Source organism: Mus musculus, chromosome 17, assembly GCF_000001635.26.
Source record: "Mus musculus strain C57BL/6J chromosome 17, GRCm38.p6 C57BL/6J".
Taxonomy (NCBI): Eukaryota; Metazoa; Chordata; class Mammalia; order Rodentia; family Muridae; genus Mus; species Mus musculus.
In genome coordinates, this window is record NC_000083.6 from 56,435,192 (window position 1) to 56,448,939 (window position 13,748).

General features: G+C 53.3%; 1 protein-coding gene across 21 annotated transcripts in view; it reads right to left on the bottom strand.

Annotated features, from left to right (window-relative positions):
* The window catches only part of Ptprs (protein tyrosine phosphatase, receptor type, S), a 64,136-nt gene that overhangs the window by 22,766 nt on the left and 27,622 nt on the right, over positions 1 to 13,748 (bottom strand). For 9 of the 21 annotated variants that reach the window (XR_003952097.1, NM_001252455.1, NM_001252453.1 and 6 more), the window contains 3 exons: positions 12,169 to 12,279; positions 2,595 to 2,864; positions 419 to 1,000 (listed from right to left, as the gene is read on the bottom strand). Coding sequence is in view for 15 of the 21 variants with exons in the window: in NM_001252455.1 (NP_001239384.1) it covers positions 419 to 1,000; positions 2,595 to 2,864; positions 12,169 to 12,279 (963 nt within the window). In the remaining 6 variants the exon portion in view is untranslated. Of the gene's footprint in view, positions 1 to 418; positions 1,001 to 2,594; positions 2,865 to 6,519; positions 10,636 to 10,707; positions 10,720 to 12,168; positions 12,280 to 13,748 lie in introns of those variants that run through there. The other 12 variants (XR_385302.2, XM_006523881.2, XM_006523879.3 and 9 more) reach the window with 4 other exon arrangements.

A 13,748-nucleotide genomic window follows, 5' to 3' on the forward strand; every position in this document is an offset into this window, starting at 1 on the left:
GTGGCCATCCCCTGGGGTCACCTGTCCCTCTCTAATCACTGCAGGGAAAGGGCCAATGGAATAGCCAGGGCTGGGCAATTACTCTCACCCATTCTTTTCTTTTGATGGGGTTTCACTGTGTATCCCAGGCTGGCCTCAAACTCACTCCGAACTGCTGCCCCTTCCCCCAGTGACGGGGTCTGTGGTGTACACACTTATTGTCTAGGAAGTGACAGGACAATGGCAGCACGCGCATGGGGGTGCACATGTGTGTCTCCCAGTGACTACAGGGGAAGGGGTTAGCTGGCAGTCAACGGCTGAGCGTCTGAGCTGGCCTATGGGAGGCCGGGTGCTCTGATTGGCTGGGATAACTCTGTACTTCTTGACTCTAGAACAACGCCCCTGGCAGACATGTGAGCACCTGCTCCCCAGACCTCACCTCCCTGCTGGGTCTTGACCTGGATGGGGTCTGACAGTGGTCCGTCGCCCACCGACGTGAAGGCGAGCACGCGCACGGTGTAGGTCTCGTCTTCCAGCAGGCTGCCCACAGTGGTCAGGAGACTGTCGTCCACATTGTGTTTCTGCCAGTTGCCCACTGGGTGTTCCGGCTCCATGGTATAGTAGACACGGTAGCCACGGATCAGGCCATTGGGCTCCACAGGCTCCTCCCACTGCACGATCATGGTGGTGGCGCTGAGCATGCGGGCCTGAACATTCCTGGGAGCGCTGGCTGGTGCCTGCTCACCTGTGCGGGTCACCACCGATTCACTGGGAGGGCCCTGGCCAATGGAGTTGACAGCTGACACCCAGATCTCATACTCAGAATTGGGGCTCAGGCCTCCGATGCTGTAGCGCGTGGTGGTGATGTCTTCTTTGATCTGATACGGCCCATCCTGGCTTTTGGACTTATACTCAATTACGTAGTAGGACACGGGGTCAGGGTTGCCCGAGTCCCATGTGACAGTGATACTGGTGGCAGTGTTCTCCGTCACCACAGGAGTCCCAGGGGCTTTGGGGAGAGCTGCAGGAGGGAGGTGGGGTGACTCAAGACCACACGTTCACTTCAGCCTCAGTTCCCTCAGCAAACACACAGCCCAGTGACCCCACCCATCCTGCTCCATCACTCAGTGTCAAAGTTGTTAAAAAAAAAAAAAAACTTGATTAGAACACAACTACCACACTGTCAAGAGCTGACTGTCACACTACCATGGCAGAGAAGAGTGAACACAGGACAAACCAGAAGTAACTTAGGGCTGAAAATATTTACTTAAAAAAAACACAAGGCCTCACGTAGCCTAGGCTAGTCTTGAACTCACTATGTAGCTGAGGATGGCCTTGTATTGAGGCATGTGCCATCAGAACAGTATTTTCAGGCAGGTGCAATGGAGCTCATCTGTGACCTCAGAACTTCAGAGGCTGAATTAGGAGGATGGCAAACTCCAGGCTATCATGGGCTAAACAGTAAGGCTCTTTCCTGCCCCTACTCTGTGAAACAGAAGACATTTACAAAGGAGAAGTGTCTGCTGTTAGGAATTGTCTATGCAGTTACAGAGTTACACAGACCCTGGCCTGTGTCTGTGGTTCACTCTTTCAGCCACACAGGGCTTCTATCTTTCATCTGTCACTCTACACTAGCTTTCTCCATACCTCTAAACCTCTCCTAGATAGGCAGTATCACCTGTATCCCTCTCATTCCCTCTGTTTTCCCCATCAGACTAGCCTGGGTTTTATACCCAGCTGTTATACCCACATAGGGCAAGGCTTGGCACTGATATATTTAATATTCAGCACAACCAATGGGTAAGCTGCAGCTGAGGCTCACTGTGCACTTCCCCAGTGTTTGAGTTCAATGCTACCTTACAGCTGCCAAGTTGTCAAAGATAAATGTGAGGCTACTTCCAAATACTTCATTTCATCTGAGGATAAGGAGGGCCAGAGTTCATGGGTCCTCCTCCTAAAGCTTGGTCTTGGATTCTCACTTGGAACTCAAGCCAGCAGCAGTCTTTAATACCTCCCCCCCCCCCCCCCCGAGTCCTAGGGCCTTCACACAGGCTACCCTCATCCTACTGTCTGAATTACCTGTTTAAATTTTAGACTTCCCACCAAACCCACTCCCTCCCTAGACATGACCCTGCTGGGAAACTGAGAGCTTCACCCTGGGGTCTCAAAGCTTGCTGTGTAGCCCAAGCTGACTCTAAATCCCTGATCCTCCTGCCTCAGTTTCCAAAGTACAGGGATCATAGGCCTGACCTACCATCCCCAGAATCTGATCCAGACTCTCTAGCTCAGCAATTCTCAGCCTTCCTAATGCTGCAACCCTTTAATTCGGTTCCTCATGTTGTAGTGACCACCCAGCCAAAGTGATTGTCAGTGCTACTTCATAACTGTAACTTTTGCTACTGTTGAAAATGGTAATGTAGACATCTGTGTTTCCTGATAGTTTTAGGCTATGCCTGTAAAAGGGTCATTCAACTCCAAGTGGGGTCTCAACCAACAGGTTGATAACTAATGTTCTAGTTGGCTACACCCACTTCCTAGCTCTGCCTATGCCTGCACCAGGGTCAGGGATGTGTCCCGTCCACCCCCTGCCCATCCCCCTTGTGAACCTGACTTACATTTTACAGTGATCTGGGCCACGGCCTCGATCACACCCAGGCTGGACATGGCCACACAAGTGTAGTTAGCTGAGTCCTTGACATCCGTGAGTTCTAGAACATTCCGACCCACGGGCATGTCATCCTCAGGCGTCAGGTCCTCGGCCCCCTGCATCCATTTCACGTAGGGCATGGGTGAGCCCACGGCCACACAAGTGATATTCACATTCCCACCGGGCATGATCTCGTGGCTCATGGGCAGGATGGAGAAGCGTGGGGCCACACGGCGGACTGGGGGGGGCAGGCGGCGGTTTTGGCAGGAGTGGGGAATGGACAGGATGAGGAGGAAAGAGAAAAAAAGAGGGAAAAGGGCAGAAAGCCATTTAAATATAAACAGGGCCATTACAGCCCCCAGATCATTCATTCCCCCAAATGAAAACAGAACCAAAAAAAAAAAAAAAAAAAATCAAACCAAACAAATCATAAAAACACAAAGGAAACTTCAAAGGCAGGAACTTCACAAACAGTATAGATCTACCAAGAGTGAGACACGAAGCGCTCTCATAGCAAAGGGTTCCCCGGCCAGCGGTCGCTGGTCGCAGCATGGAAGTACACACAAAAATTTATCAGCAGTTTCTCATCTTTGTGGACAGACATGGCTCCAGTGGGCAGCCCCCCTGGGGGCTCCTGAGAAGGGTACCTACCATGAAAAGTTCTAAAGGCTCTGGTGCCGAGGGCTGGGGCTGGGGATACACAAAGAGGTTGTGTTGTGGGGATGCAACTTGCCACCTTCCTGGGAAATGAGGACAGAACCATTCATAAAAGATAGGAGCCCGGAAGGTAGAAGGACCAAGGAACTCTATGGCCTCTGGATCCAAACCCCCAAAGGAAAGATGAGAAATGCTAATGAAATTTTTGTGGTTTTAGGGTGTTAGAAACCCTTCTAAAAGCTTCTGTCGGATTGGACAAGTTTCCATCAATAGATGCAGCTCTTAAAAATCACAAACATCATGCAGAAGAAAAGAGAGAGCGAAAGCGAGAGCGAGAGCGAGAGCGAGAGAGAGAGAGAGAGAGAGAGAAGGGGAGAGGGAGGGAAAAAGGGAAGAGGGAGAGAGAGGTGCTTATGAAAGGAGAGTATTGGTCTCAGCATGGGGGAGAGAGCCAAGATGGAGAGATGGGGGAGAGAGAGAAGAAAGGATAGAGAGAGAAGAAGAGAGATGGGACGGGGATAGAGAGAGACAGCAGAAGGGAAGAGCCCGCTTCAGTGCTGCATGGTACTCTAGCAGATGTGATGCAATGCGACCAGACACATTGTCACATCAGCCCTGGCAGAACCATAAACAGGATATTCAATAACAATTCATAATTGAGAATTATTAACAGTAAGGAGCCGAAGAGCTGGAGCATTGGGGGCAGGGGCATGTTTGCTGTGCTCCTTAGTGGGTGGGGATGGATGCCACCTTCTGCAGGGGCCTTGTGGGCTAGGAAGGCAGCAGGACATTTCCAGGGCTCCGTTTTCAGAAGCTGAGTGGGTTCTGGGGTGAGCATGGGACACTCATGGGAACCTGAGCCTCAAAGAGTAGCCTTCCCAGGGGTGAGGCTCAAAGTGACACCTAACCAGGGACTTAAGAAGCTAAGGGGCAAGAGCATGGCCTTGGGTAGGTGAAGACTGTCTGAGAGGTTGAATCAGGATGAGAGGCCATATTATGGCTCCATAGCCACCCCTGTCACACAGTTTTAGGTGCACAGGCATTAACTGCTTGTTAAAGGCTCATCTGCTCTACTGAAGGGACCTCAGATATAGAGAAGCCAGCCCTTGCCCATTCCTACTAGTCTAGCTTTCTAGGTGGACACCCCAAGCTGTTTCCTGAATCCAGGGGGAAGTCATAGAAGACAGGGACAGAGGAGCCACTGGGAGTGAAAGTCTGCAGGCTGGAGCCCTTCGGAAAACGTAGCCCCACAAAACGTCCAGAGTCATGGAGGGCACAGGATGGAGGGGAGGGCTAGGGAAAACGTGAGCCCTTGCAGGCTGGAGGGGACGTGGGGCAGAGATGGGAGCACAGTTCCGACAGGGCTGGGTGGAGGGTGAGGAGCAGGGGAGGCGGCACCAGGGTCCAGCCAGCCACCTGCTGCCAGCATCCACAGCGAGGCTGGGCGGGGTGGGGGGGGGGGAGATGCTGAGGCTGCATTGTCATGGAAACAGAATGAGTGGGAATGAGTGTGGAGGCTAATTAATCAAGGACAGAAAACGGCATTTGACGTCCAAACCAAAACCAGGAGGGGTTGGGGGAGGCGACAAGTTAAAAAAAAAAATAAAAAAGCAAAAACAGAAATTTAAAGGCCAAACAAAAGCACCCTGAAAGGAACCAACACTCAAAGCAAGAAGAGAAACATGGAATGGGCGTGGGGTTGAAAATCGGGGTCTGAACAGAGGAGGGCTGTGGCTGTTCCAGGGATACGCCCGGACCCCTCCCCGCCAGCAGAACACAGCATCTGGCCTTGCTACCCAGCAACTAAGGGCCTTGGCTAGACAGTGAGGCACCCAAGGGGTAAAAGCCCCCAGAGAAGGCATCCTCAGGACAGACCAACCCAGACCCAGAACACGGTCTCCCTAGATACCCCTGAACCTCACTAGGGGTACTGTATACTACAACCTAGAGGCTAAGACCCTCAGCCTGGGATCCAAGGCTCCTTATATGTAAGTCCAGGCTATCCAGTGACCTGCAGGGAACAGGCTCTGAGTGGACAGAGCCTAGGTCCATATCCAGCCCAGTCAGGGTGTTGCCAACACTGTTGTCAGCCCCTTCCCCCAACACCCTCTGTGACAAAAGACTCAACTGGTTACCTCTCAGCCACTCATCTCTGCCATCTCATCCACAGTAGCCACTGCCTATCTTCTATCTCTATCAATCAACAGCTATCTGTGGAGACAGGGTCTTGCTCTGTAGCCCAGGCTGGCCTCCAACTCATTGTAACTCTCTGTGACCTGGAGGTCTGAGCTACAGAGCTGCCTCATTTGACTGCCTCTAATAAGTCCAGTCTGCAGCAGAGGACACAGCCAGCCAGAGAGGTGACGAAGCTAAGGAGAATGAAGAGTTGCCAACCTCAAAGCCACGCCTGCCACTCTCCCAATCACAGGCGAGCAGCAATGACAGCTGAGTGTCCCCTTTTCACCATCTCAGTTCTTTTAAATGTGTTAATCTTTCCCGGGGGATGCAGAGAATGAACATCCCCAGTCATGTGAGCCATGGGCCCTAGCTGAGCCTTACCGGCAATTGTCATACATGCTATACCCTGAGGCCACTAGTGCAATGTGTGGAACACTAAAGGGACAGAGCCCAAAGCTTACAGAGCTCACTTGGTCACTGAGGACCAGGTATCTGGTTCTACAGGCTCTGCTCATGTCTGACCCAACTTTAGTTTATATTTATCGTCAAGGGTGCTGCTGTGTGCAAGTGACCTCAGTTTTCAAAACAAAGAAGCTACAAGTGACCTGAATATGCAGTTTCTATCCAGAGCTGACTGTGTTCATGAAATGCTGGGTGGGACCACATGTCATCTCAATGGTCATTGGTTCTGATGTTGAATGGCCAGCCCCAATCAGTTCAATGTCAGCTCCCATCAGCTGCAAAGGTGTCTGGGGCATCCAAGAAATGTTGCCCACTGGCCTTCAGGGCTCTTTGTTGGTTTCTGTGTCCTGTGGGAAGTGGGCTGGTTTGCCAGAGTATGCAGGGGAGGGTGCTGCAGGCAGGAGGTGGCTGTCATCTCCTCCCAGCCAGTGGGCGTGACGGCTGATGCTGTGTTCTGCCCACTTCTGGGCAGTCGCCCACCCGCTTTGTTCCTCCACCCCTTGGCTGCAGGCTTGAGGTGCACATTAGGAAATAAGGTGGGCGCAGAGCCCACAGGATGGACAGGCCCCGAGGGACCCCCGCCCCAAATTACCGACCTGAAAGGAGGGTCCAGGCGGGTTATAAGGGGCAACACCAGCCTTGGTCCTCGGCACGCTCCAGCTGGCTCTGGTCCCCAGCTCTTCTGGTCACCGAGTAGCCGGGGAGGGTCCCAGCAGGGGGAACCCAAGTGGGTGAGTGGGGTCAGGAGGGTTGGGTGGCAGGGGTGGGGGATGGTGGTGGCAGGTTAGGAGGGGATGGTCGCTTCAAACCCCGATTCACATGGCCAAAAAAAAAAAAAAAACCAAAAAAATCAAACCAACTGAAAAAGCATCAGAACTAGGAGACAGCCCCTCCCCCAAGCAGGAAGAGGCAGAAACCAAAACTTCAATGTGGGGGTTTAAGGGTGAGGGGTAGGTAGGGAGGGCAGGAGGGGTGAGTGGGGAAAAAACTCAAAATGTGAGGTGGCCTGGTTGAAGCGCTAGGTAAAGGGTCCCAACAGTGTTGCACAACTAAGGATCAAGCAAGCCGCAGATGGGGGGCGGGACTCTGCTGGGCATTTTGGAGTGAGAGAAAAATGTGGCTGGTTCTCTAAACTCCAAAATGAGTATGTAGATGCGAGCTGGGGTGGGGATGTGCCAAGGACTTGTGCAGCCTCTGGGGTGGGAGTTGAGTAAGGTTTTTAGATTACACCTGTCACAGGGGGCAGGCAGAGGCCCAAGCTCAAAGCCTATTCCCCCGTCCCTTCCCCTCCCGCCTGCCTCCAGTTCCACCCCTGGCTCCCTTGGCCAGGAAGCTGCCATATGAAGGCCCAGAGGGCCCCAAGCCCTGGCCGGGGCAGCTAAGCAAGTGGTCTTGGCAGGCTGTTGGGTCTGTAGCCCACAGTCATTTCCCAGCATTCCATGTGTCTGTGAGGGGGAGCCCTGTCTCCCTCTTTGATTCCCCTTACCTTCTTGCCAATTTGTTTTCCCCACCCCCATCCGACACTGTGGCCATGGGAGACTGTGGCTTCTCCCAAGGACCAGGTGTAATCTAATGTCCTGACCGACCCGGCCCACAAGGGACACAGATGCAGAGGGTGAGGCAGGCAGCAGGCGACATGTCAGTCAGTGCTCAGTGTTCCTGTGGGATGCCCTCCCCACTTCCACCAGACCCCACTGGAGTCTCCCCGCCCTGAGACCCTCTCCTTCAGTACAGGACAGGGTGATGGGGAGTTCGTGTTCTGTCAAGGGCACAGCCAATGGGAAGGGGAGCTGAGCAACAGATCCCACAGAGCATCTGGGGAAGTGAGAGCAGTTCCAGGCTCCAGATCTCTCACAGTTCCCATTCTGGGGACATGAGAATGGGGGACCTATAAGTCAGGTGACAAATTCCAGGATTTGGGTACAGAAATGTCACTGAAGGCCAACCTATCTGTCCAGGCGACAGGAGCAGGTCAGCCTCTGAGGGTCTGAGAGCATGCTGAGCTCAGAAATCATGTAGGGACTGGGGGTCTCCTCGGCCTCGCTGGCTGTACAGGGTAATAGGAAGCCAGCATTAGAGGCTCAGATCCCCGACACCGCAACGCTGGTGCAGGTTAACCTGCAAACCTCTTAAAAGGCTTGTAGCTTTAAACTACTGACGAGGAAAAATGTGAAGAGCCTTCAATGACATCATCTGGCTGTCTCCTGGCACCGGCTTCCCTCAGGAAATCCCAGACAGGGGCAGAATGTACATTTAAAAACAACCTTCTATCAGGCTCTGAGTCCCCAAAGGTCAAGGGTAGTGCAGCTCTTGGGGCTTCCTCAAAAGCTGAGCCTGCTAGTTGGGGGGGCAGCCGGGGCTGTCTGTCTGTCTGTCTGTTTCTAGGGCTGCTGACTTTGCAGTGAGGGAGTTTCCATGTCACTGTAGATCTCACAGGCCTGCTCGCCTGGTGGGTTCTTGTGTGCCAAGGGGGCCTTAGCGCTCCAGGGTGCCCTCATCTGCCTCTCTTGGGCCCCAGGACTTCCTCAGCAAAAACCACAAGGGGGAAAATGACATCACTGGCCCCAGAGGAGCCACCTGTCTCCAGAGGATAGGCCTCAGAAAAACACCAATAAAGAACAAATGATCCAGGCGGGCTCGCAGATTCACTTCTGCACTGTGGTGCTCTCTGAGCCAGCTCCCACCGGCTGCAGCCCCCACAGGCCATTTTATTTTTATGTGGTTCTGGATCTGAACTCAGGGCTAAGAGTATGCTTAGCAAGTCTCACCACTGTCCCTTAGACTGCCACATTTAAACAGAGGACACTGGAGACACCCGGCCACCTAAGGCTAGAGGCCCCTTTCTTCCTCCCTTTTCAATTCATGTGGGTGCCCAGGATCATCTTTGTCCCGGGTGTGTGATGCTGTCAACTTCACAGTTCACTTGAGGACTGAGAGCTCGTAAGAGGTCAAATGAGAAGCCCAAGTTCACACACCTGGAAATCAGTACCTGCCAAGGTTGAGTGTGTGCCCCAGGCCTGGACAGGAGTGATCTCCAAGGTTAGGTGGTCCGTGAGCATTCCCTGTCCCCAGCACCTGCTTTGCGGAGGGACCTGGGAGTCTGCCTGTGGCTCAGGCTGGCAACTTCTATACCAACTGAGAGCAGAGGCAACAGTATCCCTTCCTGGTGCATCTAGAGAACTTTCCTGATCAGGCTCTGGGTTTAATAACTGGGAAGGTACAGAGGAGGCTGTGGGTGGGTGACCTGCCTAGGGGAGCTTGGCTCTCAGTTATCCCCTGGAGCAGTGAGGTGCAGCGCAGACTGGGAATTAAAGGGGTTTCCATTCTTTAAGGTGGATAGGGCAGATGGTGGATGTGTGAATCTCAGGAGAGAGAGAGAGAGAGAGAGAGAGAGAGAGAGAGAGAGAGAGAGAGAGAGAGAGAGAGACACACAGAAAGAACAAGAACTAAGAGAGAGGAAAAAAGAACGTTTAGAAAGAGGGAAGGGCAGAGAGTCGGGGAGAGGCCACGCCCCAAATGCCCCTGGTTTTCTCCGGAGTTCCACAGCCCTGATGCTCAGGAGACCCAGAAAGTGACCACATTGTGGGACAGCACATCTGTGCTTGCACCTGGAGGTGCACTGCTGCTGGCCAGGTATTCTCTCAGAGGCTGTCACATCACTCACCCACCCCATAGGCAATGCTAGGTAAGCCTAGCTGCATGAAGCCACTTCCAGCTGCCACACTGTGTCCTTTCTGCCAAGCTCTCGAGACCCTTGAGCTGTGGCACCCCACTCCTTTTTAGGTTGGCCAATACTGAGCAGAAACTTGGGGGGGTGCACTGGCAGACCCTGGCTGTGTACTTTGGGAGGACAAGGTTTGAAATATGCTGAGGCAGGAGAATGGGCTTGGGGGCTGACTGTTTCCTGCCAGGTGCGTAGAGGGCAATGGAGAAGGAAGCATGGTTAACCTGGGCGCCCCACCACCACTTGTGCCCTTGGTCATATGATGCCTAAGTGGTCACTTTTTGTCACAGCATCCCAGCTGTGGGACCCCTTCCACCCTCTGGGTGACAGCTGGGACAGGAACACTGGCTTTAAACTCACAATGCATTTGGTAACAACCACAACAGCTCAGCCCAAGAAAACCAAAACCCAAACAGCACAGAACAAGACAGAACCAAAGACATAGCTTTGGGGGGGGTGGGGGAGGGTGTCCAGTGGGGGGAGGCAGAGCAGAAATGTGTTTGAAGAACCAATTGATCCCCCAAAACAAAACTTATAAAAAAAGTTTTGAAAGAAAATAAGAAAAAGAAAGAAAACAAGAAAAAGAAAAAAAGAAACAAAAAAATGAAACAGGAGACAAACACTCCAACAGAGGCTGGGGATCCACCAATGACAAGAGTGGCATGCAGAGAATTTTTTTTTTTTACATTCTCCCAGCATGCATCAGGCCCAAGTTACCATGACGACGAGGAGTGCAAAAAACTTAGCAACAACATTACCAAGGGATGCAGAGGCGACCACAATGCAAGCATCGCGTGTGCCGGCCGGCCGCGCTGGCCAGCGGCTGACATTAGGTTCTGTGTGTCTTTCTGGGTTGCTTGCTTTAGGCTCGATACCTGATTCCACTTTACATCTGTTTTGCTATTCATTTTCTGTGTGCATGTGTGCGTGTGTCCTGCGCGGTGTCTGCCTGTTTCTTGTGTGTGTGAGCACGTATCAGTGTTTTTTTGTTCTCTTTTTTTTTTTTTCAGAATGTAAAAATGTGGGTAAAGAAAGTAAAAAAGAAAAAAGCCACACCAACCTTCTCGAAGCTCTGAGGGATGTAAAGGGGGTTTGATGCGCACAATGACATGGGGAGAAGAGAAAAAATAGGGGAGATACAGAGAGTAAAAAGAGGACTTCCCACGGCTAAAGCTGCAATCGTTTGCTTTTTTTCTTTAAACCAAAAAAATTAAAAAAATTAAAATCAAAAAAGAAAAAGAACATAAACCTCCTGCCCTTTCCTCCATCAGCGCTGGGCGCAGCCAGCAGAGCCAACTCTCCCGACCCTCACCTGCGGCCCCCAGGCAGGGGTGGGCCGGAACACACAGGGCCTTCCACCCTCCTCTCACCCTTGCTAAGGGATTCCCCCCTCCCCTACTCCATCCCTGCTGTCCCCTCTCTCCTGAGCCCTGTCAGACTCACAACCCCCCATCCCCGGTGTCCACAAAGAAACACACAAGTTAGATGAAGGCCGGTCGGTCGCTGGAGTCCTGCAGGGACTGCAACTCACCAGGGCGCCATGGTGGCAGAAGATCACACTGGCCCACCTCCCACCCTCTCATACCCTCCCTCCACGAGGCCTCCTGCTTGAAGCCAAGATGTAAAACCCACAGGCCAGGACCCAGAGGAATTAACTAGGGGCTGGGGAAGGTTAGGGCTGGAGAGAGAGAGGGGCAGCTTGCCGGCCTCCCTGGGTAGAGAGGGATGAAGATCAGGGGTGCTTCAGGAAAACTGAGGCTGGGGAGGAAGGTGAGCAGGTCAACTGAGATAAGCAGACGGGGGTTCCCAGTATGTCCATGGGATACAGAGGAGGAGGGTACACCAAGGGTCCTGCAGGAACCCTCCTGGGGCTGGAGGCATGGGAGGCAGCCATCAAGAACCCCAGGCTTCCAACCACAGCTGAGTTAAGTCTGGGATTCTGAGACCTATTTGGGGTCCCCAGGACTAGGAGGCATGTCCTGCCATTGAGTCACAGGCACACGGGCGTGCAAGCTGTGGCCCTGGCCTTTTACAGCCTGGGTATATTCCTTCTAGATCGAGCATTGGGTTTTGGGATGCTGGATGGGAGGATAGCTCGGAAACCCCATTCCCCACAGTCTTCGCTAGAGACAATGGACCAGGTAGGGAAGCAGGGAGCCACGAGGCCACGGGTTCAGAAAAAGCAAAGCCAGCAGGACACAGGAGACACAGACACCACACAAGCCAACTTGGGGGTGGGGACGTGGTGGGGGGGCGGTGGCCCTCAGGCTCCCCCAGCCCTGTAGGCCCGAGACTGGCCTCCCACCCCACTCTGTTTCCACCCATGCTGCCATCAGTGCAACCCTCAGAGTCCCATGGCCCACGGTGTGGTGACTGTCATTCCAATGACCCCTTGGATGGGGTCAGGGCCTTCCTGCTCGGGACTGCACAGGACAGGGGAGCCAGGAGGCCATGAGCCCAGTTATAAGGTGGGACAGGGTGGGACAGTGGGTCCCTGCCTCTGCCTGGCGGAGTTCCCTACCTCGCACGTAGAGGTTGGCAGGTGATGAGTAGCGCACCCCAGCGCTGTTGGTGGCCACACACTCGTACTTGCCCTGGTCTGTCTCCTCGCTGCTCTCAATCTGCAGGGCACCTGCGGGGACAGGAATGGGACCTTGGCCATGATGGCCAGCACCAGGACAGAGCTGGGCCTGACAAACACCCTCACCATCACATCTGTACTGCTCACTGACAAAGGGAGAGCCATGAGCACAGCATAGCAGGGTACCCAAGAGGTTGCCACTCCTGGAGGTTGGTGGGGAAGGTAGAGGCTGCCCCAGCATCCTGTGGACTAACAGGCCAGCCCAGACTTGCCTGTGGCGGCAGTGAGCTAGGCTTTTCCCCCAGGGCAGGCAGCTGCCAGTCAGTGGGAAGCCTTTCCTCAGGGGCAGAGGTTAACAATTGCTGGGTGAAGGACATAGGGGCCACACACACAGTCAGACCCCATGTCTGATGCCCAGGGTGCAGTGTGGGGACATTAGCAGCAGGACACACCTCATCTCAGGTCCTGGAGCCCAGGGTGACCCGCATTTGAGGCCATGGCTCTCTGAGTCATGCTGGTGTTGCAGCCTGGCCTATGGGAGGCCTTGCCCCAAATCCAAGAAAAAACAAACACAAAGCAAACCCAGAGAATACGATGAGAGAGCTGCAGGCACCTGCACTCATGGACCCTGAAGGAGGCCACACTTCCCCCAAGAACATTTCAAACAAGCTACAAGCTAGGTATTCTCCACTTCACAGTGACGGCAGGGACACTTCTCAGCCCTGCTGAAACAGCTTAGTATTTACAACTTAAAAATAAAGAGTGAGGTGTAGGCCCCATGCCTGCCGTGTGGGCCTGCCACACGGGCCTGTCTTCCAACCCTCACATAGAGCAGAGCAAGGGAAAGAGAACCTGGCTCAGAATATCACATCTCAGGCCTGCATCCCGGCATTAACTAAGCACAATGTAGTGACAGCCAAGTGCAGAAACCCTGGACTCCCAAATCCCACTGTTCCAGACTTTTTGTCCACATTCTCTGGTTTTGTTGACAGCTATACCCCAGTAATGACAGGGCCCAGTGCCCCTGTGCTCCCTCTCTTGAATAGTGGTAAAGGTTGGTCACCATAGAATGCTTCTACTGACTTCAAGACCACTGCAGAGACCAGAAAGGATGGGAGACCTGTTTGAGGATACACAGCCTGTCAGGCACTGGTCTGTTCTCATGGGCTCTGGGAAAATGGGTATGTCACACCTGGCTTTGGAGAATTCCTTTCTCTGATCCCTCCAGGCTGAATGTCCCCAAATCTCAAAAGGCCCTTTTGCAGCTCACTGTAGATGGTCGTGAGTGCAGGGACAGAGGGGGAGGGAAGAGGGGAGTTCAGGTGGACACAAAAAGTGGTGCCTGTCCCACAACTGATGCCCACACCATTCCTTGCAGCCACACTTGGCCTAAGCCACAGACAGAGAGAGACACAAACACCAGGGTGGGGCACTGTGGCAGGCTGTGGGGAGCTAGAGAAAGCTCAGGGCCAGATGGTGATAGGTGGACCTCTTACCTCGGATGGGGGTGCTTTCTGTAA